Source organism: Vipera ursinii (assembly GCF_947247035.1).
Source record: "Vipera ursinii genome assembly, chromosome: 2".
Taxonomy (NCBI): Eukaryota; Metazoa; Chordata; class Lepidosauria; order Squamata; family Viperidae; genus Vipera; species Vipera ursinii.
The window spans coordinates 19,130,912-19,146,781 of NC_139513.1; the positions used below are offsets into that span (position 1 = coordinate 19,130,912).

The 15,870-nt window shown below is 43.4% G+C and overlaps 1 protein-coding gene across 1 annotated transcript in view; it reads left to right on the top strand.

Moving 5' to 3' along the window:
- The first annotated feature begins 458 nt into the window (after nt 1-458).
- C2 (complement C2) overlaps nt 459-15,870 on the top strand; it is a 56,339-nt gene continuing 40,927 nt past the window's right edge. The window contains exons 1-4 of the mRNA XM_083355644.1: nt 459-746; nt 6,940-7,173; nt 11,428-11,613; nt 13,908-14,081. Coding sequence (XP_083211770.1) covers nt 707-746; nt 6,940-7,173; nt 11,428-11,613; nt 13,908-14,081 — 634 coding nt within the window. The 5' untranslated portion in view covers nt 459-706. The remainder of the gene's footprint in view (nt 747-6,939; nt 7,174-11,427; nt 11,614-13,907; nt 14,082-15,870) is intronic.

A 15,870-nucleotide genomic window follows, 5' to 3' on the forward strand; every position in this document is an offset into this window, starting at 1 on the left:
ACGTTGCGGGGACGGAACGCGTGTCGCTCAGTTACGTGTGCACGCACGCCTGTGGCCAAATTGCATTTCCCCTCCCCCCCTCTCTCTCTCTCCCGGGGGGTGGGTGGGCGGAAAGGGGGTAAAATCCCTTCGAGGTCAGCATTTTCCACACCCCCCCCACTTAACTCGCAGCAGCTGCGATCTCGATGGGTTAAAACAGGGGTCTTCAAACTTGGCCCTTTTATGACTTGTGGACTTCAACTCCCAGAATTCCTCAGCCAGCTTTGCTGGCTGAGGAATTCTGGGAGTTGAAGTCCACAAGTCATAAAAGGGCCAAGTTTGAAGACCCCTGGGTTAAAATAAAGGAAGGGAAAGCTTCGATTCACCCCTCTTTGACCCCCCCCCCATCCACCCACTCCGGATTTGAAGCAACAGGAAAGACTCCGATTTGGCTTACCTCAAGAAAGAAAGAGCCGGGACGGGTTTTGACCCAAGTTTGCGCAATTCTCCTTTTTCCCGCCAATCAATGCACCGCCACCACCACCACCACCACCCTACTTCCCGGCCGCTTAGTTGATTTTGTCCAGCGGGAAAGGCGGACCGAAAGCGGAGCGGCTTTTCCGTGACTGGCTGGTTGGCAAGGTTTGCGGCTTTTTGGGGATTTCCCGGCTTCCGAGGCTGCGGGGTGCAAAGCGGAGCGGCGATCGGGATTCCTCGGCTGCGCAACATGGTCCCCGAGCTCTGTTGGCTCTCCAGCTTCGTGGCAGGTAGTGGGGAGACGCTGCTACCCGAGTTGGGGGGCGGCGATTCAGTCCCCCCCCCGGAGGGACGATTTTGGGCGGGGAAGGGGGTCAAAGCACCTCTTTCTATTTCTATTTCTATTTCTATTTCTCTCTCTCTCTCTCTCTCTCTCTCTCTCTCTCTCTCTCTCTCTCTCTCTCTCTCTCTCTCTCTCTCTCTCTCTCTCTCTCTCTCTCTCTCAAACCTGGTTCCAAGGTTGGTTTGTTTTTCTGCCCACTTTCGACTAATTCCAAGTCGAGGTTCGCTTTTGTGAGGCTTGCCTTTTGCTTTGGCGTTCTTTCGGACGCACCCTTCCTCCTCCTCCCGTCCCCGTCGGTCTTTTTTTAAACTCTTCTTCCCGGTTTGGAATTCGAATCCTGGGCGGGAGAATTCCCATGAAAGCCTCTCCGCCTTTAAAAGAACCTTTGGGGGGACCCAACCTAACCAAGGAGAGAGAACCTGCCGAAAAAGCCAACACAGTGCTAGGCTGCATTAACAGAGGGATAGAATCAAGATCAAGTGAAGTACTAATGCCGCTTTACATGCTTTGGTAAGGCCACACCTGGAATACTGCATCCAGTTTTGGTCACCACGGTGTAACAAAGATGTTGAGACTCTAGAAAGGGTACAGAGAAGAGCAACCAAGATGATTGGGGGGCTGGAGGCTAAAACATATAGGGAACGGTTGCTGGAATTGGGTATGTGTAGTTTAATGAAGAGAAGGGTGAGGGGTGACATGATAGCAGTGTTCCAGTATCTCAGGGGCTGCCACAAAGAAGAGGGAGTCAAGCTATTCTCCAAAGCACCTGAAAGCAGGACAAGAAGCAACGGATGGAAACTAGTCAAGGAGAGAAGCAACCTAGAACTAAGGAGAAACTTCCTGACAGAACAATTAACCAGTGGAACAACCTGCCTCCAGAAGCTGTGAGTACTCCAATACTGGAAGTTTTTAAGAAGAGACTGGACAGCCATTTGCCTGAAATGGTATAGGGTTTCCTGCCTGAGCAGGGGGTTGGACTAGATGACCTCCAAAGTCCCTTCCAACTACTTCTTCTTCTTCTTCTTCTTCTTCTTCTTCTTCTTCTTCTTCTTATTATTATTATTATTATTATTATTATTATTATTATTATTATTATTGAAGTAAAGAGAAATTTCCTGACCGTCAGAACGACTCATCAGTGGGAACGACTTGCCTCCAGAAGAAGGGTGCTTCAAAACTGGGGGGGGGGGGTTAAGAAGGGACTGGACAGTCACTTGTCTGAAATGGTGTAGGCCCAGGGTCTTCTGCTTGAGCAAGGGGGCTGGACTGGAAGACCTCCAAGGTCCCTTCCAACTCTTGTTTTTCTCTTACTCCATCCCCCGCCAAGATTTTGCTTTCTTGTTTTAATTTTTTCCCCCTAGCCTTCTGTGCTGCGCTTAGGTTACCTTGGATTCTGCCTGTTCTCTGGAGGTCCCACCAGTTTAGTGAGATTTACATCCAGGTGGAAGGGGAATTCTAGAGGTAGTCCTTGATTTTGTTTAATAACCATTCAAAGTTATAACAGCACCGAGAAAAGGGACTTGTGACCATTTTTCACCACTTACGACCATTGCGACACCCCTGTGGTCATGTGATGAAAATTCAGATGCTTGGCAACTGGCATGTGTTTATGACAGTTGCAGCATCCGACAGTCATGAGATCACCTTTTGCGGCCTTCTGACAAGCAAAGCCAATGGGCAAGCCAAATTCACTTCACAGCTGTGGTACTAACAACTGCAGTGATTGTAACAACTGCAGTGATTCGTTGCCTTGGAAAAGTGAGGAAAATTCTCAGGGATGACTCACACCCTGGATGGTATCTCTTTACTCTCCTACCATCCGGTAGGAGATATAGGAATATAGCCAGCCGTACCAACAGGCTGAAAAACAGCTTCTATCCGTGGGCTGTTAGGCTTTTGAATGAGAAATAACTTTTGTGAATTTTATGCAGAATTGACTTGGGAGGCCGGTGTGTGGTACAGTTGGTTCACATGGTGTAGTAAGATGGAGGGTTTGTTGTCACTGTGTGTTGGGGGGTTGGAGCACAAAGGGAGGCTCAGCTAATCTATTTCAACAACTGAGACAAGAAAGGGCCTAAAATGGGGCAAAACTCACTTAACAACTGTCTTGCTTACCAACTGAAATTTTGGGCTTAGCATTGGTCGTATGTCGAGGACTAAATCTAATGGGAAATAAATCAGCAAAGAAATTCATGCAGTTGAAAGCAAAGTTCTACAGAACTTGGCGGGATCTCTTCCCTACAGCAGAGGTCGCTGACCTTTTGGGCACCAGGGACCGGTTCCGTGAAGAGAGATTTTCCACGGACCGGAGAGGGCGTGGTTTCATGTACCGCCTGCATCCTGCAGATGGGGCTTTGCTTGTTTGTGCGGACTGGTTTCTGGTATGCCGCGGACCAGTGCCGGTCCATGAACCAGGGTTGGGGACCCCCCCTGCCCTGCAGGAGATCCAAGCTGAGTTTACACATAAACTGAAGCACAAAGCAAGTTACATTTTCACCCGGTGTGTTGTGGGAACTTGGCCCGTGTAGTTCACTTGATCGATTTGAACTGTCATTGATGAAACACGCCAAGATTGTATGCATGGGAAAAATTGGGCTGGTGAGAGGGGAAAACTGCTATTGGAAAACTGCAACAGCTAAAAAGGTCAAGTTTAAGCTTTGTTGAGGTACAGGCTGTAGATGATGAACTAATCATGAACTAATGACATAAAAAACCCCAGCTCTGGGGACAAGTTTGTGCTGCAGTGCCTGAGCTCACAGCTTGCTTTTTAAATAGTAATTTTATTTAAAAAATCACAATTACGATAATAAAGAACAAATATAAACTTAAAACAAAGAACAACAGAATAAAAAGGAAAAAAAATAGAAGATGCAGAAAAAAAGTAGGAAGAAAATCAGAGAAAAAAAAAGAAAAAATAGGAATATGGTAAAGAAAAAAAACCCTAACCTTCCCCCTTCATTGCAGGTGTAAACAGGTAACTTAGCACATTCTCTTAAAATACAACAAATGATCCCTTCTTTTCACATTCCATCTCTTATCTATAAGGAAATCCTTAAAATCCTGGTCATTGGCAAAACCTGCTGGAGATGCTGCCTTGCGGTCTCCTTGCAAAGAGCAGTTCTATGGAGCGCTTATGGGTGATTTCCCTTCCTTTCCTTGTCCAGAGAAGAATTACAAAGAGCCAATCTACTTGCCCGCTCTTCATTTCACTGGAGTCATAAAATCATAGGGCTGAAAGGGACCTTGGAGGACTTTTAGTACAAGACCTTTTAGACTAAGTGGGGTGGTGGATGGGGAAGTGCTACTCAGATGTAAGTAGAGCCGAGAATGCTTTAAGGTTTAAGCCAATGTTTTTTAACCTTTTTTCCCCTCTCAGGACCCCTTCCCATTTTTAAAAATTATGGAGGACCCCCTCATGTTTGCATGAGTTACATTCATCAATATTGACCGGGTTAAAATTAATTTTTAATTAATTTTTTGTGTAACAGTTACCAGACCAGTGTCACAAATAGGTAAAGGTAAAGGTTCCCCCGCACATGCGTGCTAGTCGTTTCCGACTCTAGGGGCCGGTGCTCATCTCCGTTTCAAAGCCGAAGAGCCAGCGCTTGTCCGAGGACGTCTCTGTGGTCATGCGCTCACTCTGTTACGCGGCACTCTGGATTTGACCCGGCAAACTGCCGACCTTCTGATCGACAACCTCAGCGTCCTAACCCACTGAGCCACCGTGTCCCATAGTGTCACAAATAAGAAGCATTAAAAAAATAAAAGAAGACAAGATAATATTTAACAACTGTCAGTGGGCAGTCAAAGTCAGCCTAATTTTGCAGACGGCATAACAAAATTTAGCCGCATTCAAAGAGACTACATCTGTCTGATCTGATGACAATTGTAGATTTTAAAAAAAGATTTGTGTTTCCCAGGTGAGGTGCTATGAGATGGGTCCATGAGTCCTTACAGAAAGGTACAGTAGAGTTAGTAGGATGTGAGCTATAGTTTCAATGGCCCCTTGTCCATAGGGTAACAGGAGCCTTGGTGGAGCAGTGGGCTAATGCCTCCTTAAGTAACACCAGCTGCCTGCAATTAGTGCAGGTTCGAGTCCCACCAGGCTCAAGGTTGACTCAGCCTTCCATCCTTCCAAGGTAGGTAAAATGAGGACCCAGATTGTTGGGGGCAATTAAGCTGACTTTGTAATAATGCCGCTTGGGGGGGGGCAAAAGCCCTAATAAGCAGGCATATACATAGAATGAAGGCTATTGCTAAGCACATTGGTTTGTGCCTAAATTGTAAGCCGCCCTGAGTCTTCGGAGAAGGGCGGGATATAAATGGGATTAAAAAAAAAACCAGTCTCAGCTCATATAGGATTTACTTGCAGTATATCAGTCTTCCAAGACTGCTGTGGGAGTTAAAAATTTAAAGTGATGCACTTGATGCCATGTTGTTTCTCATGATTGTTTGGTAGGAGTTTAAGATTGCATTATTTTTCAACATGGGCCGGTAAATAATTTTGATTTTGGCGACCCCAGAGAGAAACTTGGGGCTGGCCTAGAGGTTCTAGGTCCCACACTTTAAAAAAATACTGCTTTAATCTGTCTCAGGGGCTGGGAAACAGCACTTAAAAAGAGACTAGCAAGGTGAATTTGTGCGGGGAGAAAGGCAAATGGGAATAACTGAGCCAGCACCAGGCCTATGCCACAATTTTGTTGCGAGGATAAAAGTGTGCGAGGAATACCAGGATACAAATACAGCCTTGCATATCTACTGTGCCGTTATCTCCATTTGCAGACCTTTTTTGTTTTACTTGCGGAGCAACTTTTGATGTTTCTTCAGGCAGGATTTCATATCCACAATTTGTACACTTTCGATTTCGTTTTCTGTCATTTCCAATCATTTTTTATTGTTTTGTTTACACCCTTTGTAATTCTTGCAGATCTGCCCATTTCAGGGAAGGCAGGAAATAACGTGTGAAGCAACTATGATTTGTAAGCTAAAAACTGGAAGGGGAAAACACTTTGCATCATCAGCAAATTAGGATTCAGATCAAATTGTTTGTGGTTTGGGTTTTGTTTTTTGTTTTTTTAAAAAAATTGAAATCTCAGTTTGGAGGGCAGGGATTGATGAAGTTATTTTTCTACCTGACATAGAGCAGCAATGAGTTAAGCTATGGTCAGGGGTGTCAAACTCAATTTCATTGAAGGCCGCATCAGCATTGCGGTTGCCCTCAAGGGGCTGGGTGGGTGTGGCCTGGGTGGGCGTGGCCTACTGGGTGGGTGTGGCTAGAGTGCGTATGGCCTACTGGGTGGGCATGGCCAGCTCTACATTCTTCGCATCAAGGGTGCCTATGGGGGCCTGGGCAGGAGTGGGACAGATCTGAGGGTCTCTGGCAGAAGGAGGGTCTCTGGGCCAGGGCCAAGGCAGAGGGGGCCGTTCCCTCATTGTTTCCAGGATGGCTTCGCGGGCCACATGAAACCACTTCGCGGGCCGGATCCGGCCCCCGGGCCTTGTGTTTGACATGTCTGAGCTATGTAATATCCCAATGCAAGCAGATTATTAAACATATGAAGAATGCAGGAATTGGGAGTGTTCAGTTTACTGAAAAGTAGAATTAGGGGCAACATGATAGCCTTCCAATATTTGAGGGGCTGGCCCAAAGAAGAGGGGGGCAACCTATTTTCCAAAGCACCAGAAGGCAAGACAAGAAACAGTGGATGGAAACTAATCAAGGAGAAAAGCAACTTGGGATTAAGGAGAAACTTCCTAGCAGCGAGGACAATTAACCTGTGGAACGGCATTCCTGTAGAGGTTTTGGGTTCTCCATCACTGGAGGCTTTTAAGAAGAGACTGGACGGTCACTTGTCTGAAATGGTATAGACTCTTCTTGTCGAGCAGGGGGGGTTAGACTAGATGACCTCCAAGGTCCTTTCCAACTCTGTTATTCTATGAAACCTCTGCATCTCCTTACCCCCCAAATGTTTGCATAAGAGTCCATTTATTTAATAAGACTGTAATAATGATCTCAGAGCAGAAGTCTTCTTTTGGAAACTTCCTTGTTCCTTGCTTCCTCCCTCCCTCTCTTGACAATCTCATAAAAGGGGTCTATTTCATAACCAAAACCAATGTCATCCCTTTCGTGTGCCTTGCAGCTGTTGCCACCCAAAGTTTGGTCCTTGATGGAACGCTATCCTGTCCAAGGGTATCTATCCAAGGTGGGGGCATCTCTCTCTCCGATGGATATCATCCAGGAAGCATCCTGACCTTTTCCTGCCCAGTTGGCACGTACCCGTATCCCACACCCAGCCGAGTCTGCCAGTCGGATGGCAAATGGACCCCCATGCACCATCCTAGTGGAAAACCCACCGCAGTGGCACGTTGCAGAGGTAAGTGTTAGGCTACCGTTTACACATCATGTTAACAAGTTATAACTACGGGTAGTCCTCCACTTACGACCGTAACTGAGCCCCTTAATTTCTGCTGCTAAGCAAAGCAAGACACTTGTTAAGTGAGTTTCCCCCCCCCCCATTTTATGACCTTTCTTGCCCCAGCTCTTATGTGAATCACCGCAGTTGCTAAGTTAATAACATGGTTGTTAAGTGAATCTGGCTTCCCCTTGGACTTTGCTTGTCAGCAGTGTAGGGAAAAGAATTCAGACCCGAGTCGATAGAGATGCTCTGAACCAGCCAGGCAGCCTCGTCTCTCTCTCAAAAAAAACCCTGAGCAACTGCCCGCTGAACTTTTATTCACCTCCTCTTTCTGAATACCAAATACAACATTACATAAACCCCATCAATCTCAAAAAGAATAGGATACATAGTGACAATTGGATACGTAGTGAGAACTACTCAGGTGCCTATGAGATCATTACAAAAACAAGATACTAAAAGATACCGTATTTATCGGCGTATAACACGCACCGGCGTATAACATGCACCTCATTTTAAAAAGGAAATTTCAGGGGGAAAAAAACGTAAATTATATCGGCGTATAACACGCACACATCATTTGCCCCCTATTTTCAGGAAGAAAAAGTGCGTGTTATACGCCGATAAATACGGTATATGTGAAAGCTCTATCATAGCGTTTCCCAAACCTCCCACATGCCATCCTGTGCGAACCAGGAGAGTGTGCTCACCACTGTAATTCACATAGAGGCCGATAAGAAACGTTTGGGAAAGCTGAAGGTTGGGAGGCCAAAAACTGGCCGTTCCCACACAGCAGCTCGCAAGAGGGGATCACGTGACCCCGGGACACTGCGACCGTCATAAATATGAACCAGTTGCCAAGCGTCCTAATGTAAACCGTGGGACCAGGGGGATGGTGCAAAGGTCGTAACTGTGAAAAATGGCCATAAGTCACTTGTCAACGCTGCTAACATCGAATGTCATTGCTTGACAAGAGATGAAGAAGTAGCCATTTCATATGTTAAACTTGTGTATTGCTTTAAGAGATTGAGTTAAGGCTGGGAGGGGGGAAGAGGTGGATTGTACCTTCAAGGCCATGAAATTAAAGAAGATAAGAACTTGGCGGGGTTTTCTAATGGAAGGGAAACTGATTCTTTAAATTAATTGGAGAATATAATTAATGACAAAATTAGAAAAGCGGAGAATTTTGTTTAACATATTGTGCAAGGGGGGGCGGAGATTTCAGATTCCAGCTTCCTTCGAGCAAGCATTTGCTGGTGTATTAGGCTAAATAAAGGACTTTTAAGGTAAACAATGCCTCAGAGTCACTTGAAAAGCCCGTACGTCAGAAACCTGACATCACTTTTTTCAGTAGCGCTGTAACTCTGAATGGTCCCTAAATGAGCTGCCAAAAAAGCCAACACAGTGCTAGGCTGCATTAACAGAGGGATAGAATCAAGATCAAGTGAAGTACTAATACCACTTTACAATGCCTTGGTAAGGCCACACCTGGAATACTGCATCCAGTTTTGGTCACCACGATGTAAAAAAGATGTCGAGACTCTAGAAAGAGTACAGAGAAGAGCAACAAAGATGATTGGGGGACTGAAGGCTAAAACATATAGGGAACGGTTGCTGGAATTGGGTATGTGTAGTTTAATGAAGAGAAGGACGACGGGGTGACACGATAGCAGTGTTCTGATATCTCAGGGGCTGCCACAAAGAAGAGGGAGCCAAGCTATTCTCCAAAGCACCTGAAAGCAGGACAAGAAGCAACGGATGGAAACTAGTCAAGGAGAGAAGCAACCTAGAACTAAGGAGAAACTTCCTGACAGTTAGAACAATTAACCAGTGGAACAACCTGCCTCCAGAAGTGGTGAATGCTCCAACACTGGAGGTTTTTAAGAAGAGACTGGAGAGCCATTTGCCTGAAATGGTATAAGGTTTCCTGCCTGAGCAGGGGGTTGGACTAGATGACCTCCAAGGTCCCTTCCAACTTTATATTATTATTATTATTATTATTATTATTATTATTATTATTATTATTATTATTATTATAATTATTATTATTATTATTATTATTATTATTATTATTATTATTATTATTATTATTATTATTAAATTGAGGACTATCTAGAGCGGGGGTCTTCAAACATGGCTGCTTTAAGACGTGTGGACTTCAATTCCCAGAATTCCTCAGACAGCCATGCTGGCTGAGGAATTCTGGGAGTTGAAGTCCACAAGTCTTAAAGCTGCCAAGTTTGGTGAGCCCTGAACTAAAGGCTCTGTAATTTATTCAGTGGTTTCCACTGGGTATGTTTGTTTTTGATAAGCCAGAACCCTTTATTGTTGAATGCTGGTCTGTTTGCATTAATGGTTATCAGCCAAGGTCTGTATAACATGTTCATTCTGTATCATTTTAAAACCATCATATTTCTTACCCATTAGCATTTTTGTTTCTTTTTCCTCTTATCAGAGCTCATTTATGCTTATGCAACGATAGGAATTTCCCAGTCATTACATTTGCTGGTGCCAATATTGAAAGTCCAAAAGATAATAAAAAAAAACTGCATAAACTTCACATTTATTTTTCCCCCTCAAAGTGTTTGGAAAGGGAAGGGCAGTGAGCACTTTGCAAACAAGGGGGCATGTAGAGTTCTGCTCCACAGAGGCGATTTAACATAATTTTGCAGTAGTTTCTTTAAAAATTAGCAAAGATTTTAAAACCTGCAATAATATTTGACCCTCCAGGGGTTCCACGTCAGCTGAGTGACTTAATTGGCCCTTCCCATCTTTAAGCAGTTTCTTGGACCAGGTTTCCCAGCAGGATTTACTATAGGTAATCCTCGACTTACAACAGTTCATTTTGTGACCAAAGTTACAACGGCACTGAAAAAAGCGACTTCTGATCCTTTAGCCCAGGGGGTGTCAAACTGCCGGCCCGCGGGCCGGATGCATCCTAGCAAAACTGCGCCCACCCCACTGCCGGCAATGGCAAAAAAAAAAGTCGAGATATGTCGCGACACGTCACGTGACGTTACGAGTTTGACACCCCTGCTTTAGCCCCTGAGATTAGGAGCTTTCCACCACTTTATTTGTCCTGCTTTTCAAGCCAAGGGCTACGAGATTTAGGTTGCAAGACCCAAGGCTCCCACCAGGACAATGTAAGGAGAAGATCATCTTAACTCTTTTCTGCCCTCTAGTGACTGTCAGAATTTTTGCAGACCTGATTTGATAAGATTTAGAGGATTGAGGCAATGCTACTACAATAGCTGTACTGCAAGACAAGGCCCCTGGAGCTTTGCCAGCCTCTTGGGGTAAACCAAATAGGAACCACTACCAGATGAGCTAATTTGAATTTATTGTAAAGCTACATTGACAAAGTCTTGCAAACTACAAATACGCCCCCCCCCGCCCCAATCTCTTCCGACAGCCAGAGAAATGAGGGAGGATCTCTTCTGAGCCTCTTGCCCCATCCCGCTCTCCAGTTGCGGGCTATGCTGTCTCTTATCTGACTGCTCCCTTTGTCGTATCCCTTTGCCCAGTCTCCCAAGGTCTTTCCTACATACCATTACAAAACCTTTGTGAAACCAGAAAAGAGAGATTTGTAGCATTTCCTCGATAAGTGACGGCATATAAAGATGGCACCAAGAAGTGTTGGACGGTGAGCATGGAGACCTAGGTTCAAGTCCTGGCAAATTCTGAACTACTTCCTCCTCCTTTGCCCAAAAGCCTGTATGGGTTAGTGGTGAAGGTGTTCTAGTCCCCTCTGAGCCACAGAAGCTTCCTGGGGAACTTGATGCCAATGGTGACCTATGTGCCCACCCCACGGTAGTGGAACAAGGGCTATGGAGTCCCAAAGGTGCTTTTTTTTTCAAAAGGCAACTTGGACTTTGTTGTTCCTTGAAGACGTTTCGCTTCTCATCCGAGAGGCTTCTTTGGTTCTGATTCCGAACCGAAGAAGCTTCTCGAATGAGAAGCGAAACGTCTTCAAGGAACAACAAAAGTCCAAGTTGCCTTTTGGAAAAAAAGCACCTTTGGCACAACCATAACTTGAATGAAGGAAAATCTCCAGAGACTGCTATGGAGAAAAGGCAAGATATAACTTACACTTGAAACATGTCATTTCATTGTACCATTTTAATTCTGAGCCTAAATTTTGGGTCTTCCAGTTCTGATCTCTTCTCTCTCTCTCTCTCTCTCTCTCTCTCTCTCTCTTTTTTTTTTTTGCAGACATACGCTGCCCGGGGCAGACAGACTTTGAAAATGGCTTTTTCTCCCCACGACGAACTTTCCACCCCATTGGTGACATCCTGAGTTTTCAGTGTTCTGATGGGTACCAGCTTCTTGGCTCATCCCAGCGATACTGCCAGCCCAACGGTCAATGGAATGGGACCGCTCCTGTTTGTGATGATGGAGGTAAATCTTTTTTTTTTATTAAAAAGGTAAAGGCTCCCCCGCACATGCGTGCTAGTCGTTTCCAACTCTAGGGGCCGGTGCTCATCTCTGTTTCAAAGCCGAAGAGCCAGCGCTTGTCCGAGGACGTCTCCGTGGCCATGTGGCCGGCATGACTAGACGCCAGAGGTGCATGGAACGCTGTTACCTTCCCACCGTAGTGGTCACTATTTTTCTACTTGCATTTTTACATGCTTTCGAACTGCTAGGTTGGCAGAAGCTGGGACGCGTAACAGGCGCTCACTCTGTTACGTGGCACTCGGGATTCGACCCGCCAAACTGCCGACCTTCTGATCAACAAGCTCAGCGTCCTAAGCCACTGAGCCACCGCGTCCCTAACCAAGCTACTAAAGAAAATACTGGGAAAGTTAGGGAAGGAGAAGGGCAGGGAAAAGCGTAAGGCAAGGGGAAACAAGAAAGAAAAAGTGTTAACTTCCAACTCCCCTTTGGTGCAGTAGAATAAGATAATAGCATCAAATCTCAACTTTTTACTTTTTATGTAGTAATATAAACTAGCCATTTCTACAACAATAAACCTATTGTCAAGTTTCCGACGTATGAGTTTTTCAAGTGACTCGGAGGCATTGTTTACCTTAAAAGTCCTTTATTCAGCCTAATACACCTGCAAATGCTTGCTCGAAGGAAGCTGGAATCTGAAATCTCCACCCCTTGCACAATATATTAAAACACAATTCTCCACCTTTCTAATTTTGTCATCAAACATATTCTCCAATTAATTTAAAGAATCAGTTTCCCTTCCGTTAGAAGAACCGCCAAAGAGAGACAAATGGCCTTGAAAGTGCATTCCTACTCTTCCCTCCTCCCAACTTTAAACTAAAGCAATACACAAGTCTTAAAGCAAAACACAAGTTTAACATATGAAATACCGTAGTTACTTCTTCATCTCTTGTCAAGCAATAACATTCGATGTTAGTAGCATCGACACCTATCTAATTGGTAAAAACCCAAACCAAGGTTTTATTTTTTCCTTTCCACCTCAAGCACAAAGTCCAGAAGTGGCTTCCCAGTAGAAACAAAATTAATTGTGTTTTTTTTTTCTTTAATCAAAGCACTCGATTTAGCCAACTCAATATTTGCAGCCATTCATCCACTAACTCCATCGTTTTGCAGCCATTCATCCACTGTGGGAATCAAAATGTCCTTCCATTTGCGGTCATAAAGTAGTCTTGCTGCAGTCAACATATATGAGATCAACATTCCATTCCCACCCCCACCAAAGTCTTTATCCATAAAACCCAAAAGGAAAGTTTCTGCTGTTATCTTTATATTCACTTTGAGAATCTTCTGTATTAAGATGTGAATCCTATTCCAGTATTTTTTTTGCTTTGTCGTGATGGAGGTAAGGCTTTGTTTTAGGCTTTCAATATGTCCACCTCTGATAGGTAAGCTAATCTTTATTGTCATTTTTTTACTGTGGGCACAATGGCGCACATCAAAAATGAAATTTAGTTGCCCACTCTCACAGCGAGACACATACACGACACCTAAAACATACTACATACAACATATGATAGGTGTCCCTTCCTGGCTGTGAAGATGACATCACCTCTAGTTCTAATTTATCTTTTTGGCGGGTTCACAGTAGGCTTTTGTGTACATTTTGGAAATACACTAAACCGCCTCCACACTAAACATCTTACTTGTTCAACTCAAACAAGATGAGTGGCCTTCACCACGTTTTCTGTTAGCAACATCTGTCCACACTTCACACAATACAGGTTATCCTCGACTTACGATCACAATTGAGGCCAAATTGCTGTTGCTAAGTGAGATAGAGATTAAGTGATTTTTTGCTCCATTTTACGACCTTTCTTGCCACAGTTGTTGAGTGAATCACTGCCATTGTTAAGTTAGTAACATGGTTGTTAAGTGAATCTGGCTTCCCCATTGACTTTGCTTGTCAGAAAGTCACAAAAGGGAATCACGTGACCCTGAGACACTTCAACCGTCATATATACAGGCCAGTTGCCAAGTGTCTGAATTTTGATCATGTGACCATTGGGATGCTGCAACGGTTGTAAGGGTGAAAAATGTTCACGAGCCCCTTATTTCAGTGCCGTTGTAATGTTTGAATGGTCACTAAATGAACTGTTATAGGTCGAGGACTACCTGTGTACTCTGCTGTAAAAATGAAGAAGCATTTGGAAGCAGTATGAGAGTAGCCACGTATCTTCCCACATCATCTGCTACAGTCTCACCTCTACAATTGGGTTGATGTTGTTGTCTTCTCTTCACAGTTGGGCACTGCCGCACTCTTGCTGTGCCCCCGGGGGCGATTGCTACAGGGAAAGGCAACCATCTTGGTGATCGGATCTCATTCCGGTGTCAGAATAACTTAGACTTGATTGGATCACCCCAACGGGTCTGCATGCTGGATGGCGAATGGTCTGATATGCAGCCAAGTTGTAGAGGTATGCATTTCAAGGACACCTCTTTTCCAGCGATTTAGGTTAGATGGTCTCCAGTGTCACCACTTGTCCTTTAGCTTCTGCATCCTTTCTTTACATTCACTAGATGCATCTCCTTTTCAATTAGGATGCATCTCCTCAGGTAGAAGGTCCATACAGAGAGTGGTAAGGACAGCTGAGAAGATTATAGGAAGCCTGCTTCCTGTTATTCAGGACACTGCTTATAAGCACTATATGCTTAGAGCTCGAAGCATTGTTAGATACCCCTCACACCCACTTCACGGTCTGTTTCTGTTGCTCCCCTCTGGAAGGAGGTTTTGAAGTATTTATAGCAGAGCTACTAGATTCTTTCTTTCATTGCCAAATGAATTTCAAGAATTAATGAATTCAAATCTTCGGGGAAAAAATGTCTCTAATTTTATAGGTACTGTTTGAAATAGAAATAAGATTTTCGGTATTAAATTCATTTTCACTTTGGAAATTCTTCCTAATATTGACAATTGCAATTTTTTTCAATTTTTCCAAGTCCAATTTTATTTGATTCAATAATTTTGTGTAATTATTTTCTTTTACCGTTGAACATCTTGCTCTCAACTGTATTCCCAAATATTTAACCTTTTTAACTATCTGTAATTCTGTTTTTTCCGATATTTGTTTTTTTTGTTTATCTGTAAGTTTTTTTAGCTATTACTTTAGGTTTTTCTTTATTTTCAGTCCTGCCATTTCTCCATATTGTTCTATCTTTCCCAATAGTTTAGAAATCATCTCCAAAGGTTCTTCTAAAATAAATACCAAATCATCAGCAAATACTTGTAATTTATATGTTTCGCCTTTTATTTCTAATCCTTTGATTTCTATGTCTAATGTTTCTATTTAAGACTTCCAAAGTAAAAATGAATAACAATGGAGATAATGGACATCCTTGCCTTGTTCATTTCCTTATCTCAAAGTTCTCAGTGTAATCTCCATTCACAATCACTTTTGCTCTTTGTTTGTTATATATCATTTTTATGATATTTATAAAATTCTGTCCAAAGTCCATTATTTGTAATTGCTGAATCATAAATTGCCAGGAAACATTATCAAACGCCTTTTGAGCATCTAAATATATTAGTGTCATTTGTTTCCCTGGATGTAATGCATAGCATTCTAATACATTCATTATCATTCTTAAGTTGTTTTTGATTTGTCTCTTTGGTAAGAAACCATTCTGGTCTGAATGTATGAATACAGTTAAGTATCTTTTTAGTCTCTCAGCCATTACTGAAGTAAAAAAAAATTATAATCCACGTTCAATAATGATATCGGTCTGTAGTTTTTTTATCTGTGTCAAATCTGAGTCTTCTTTTGGTGTTAAAGTAATACATTTGGAGATATTTTGTTAACATGTCTAACAAATGGACTCTGGATGTTAATAAAACAAACCTGAATTAAAGAATTTTAAGACACTTTTTGTTACCATGCTAACTACAGATAGTCCTTGACTTATGACCACAATTGAGCTTAAAACTTCTGTTGCTAAATGAGGTAATTGCTAGGTGAATTTTGCCCCATTTTATGACCTTTCTTGCCACAGCTGTTAAGTGAATCACTGCAGTTCTTAAGTTAGTGACAGGGTTGTTAAGTGAATCTGGCTTCCCCATTGACTTTGCCTGTCAGAAGGTCACAAAATGTGATCACATGATCTCGGGACACTGCAACAATCATAAATATGAACCATTTGCCAAGTGTCTGACTTTTGATCACATGACTGTGGGGATGCTGCAGTGGTCGTTAAGAGTGAAAAACAGTC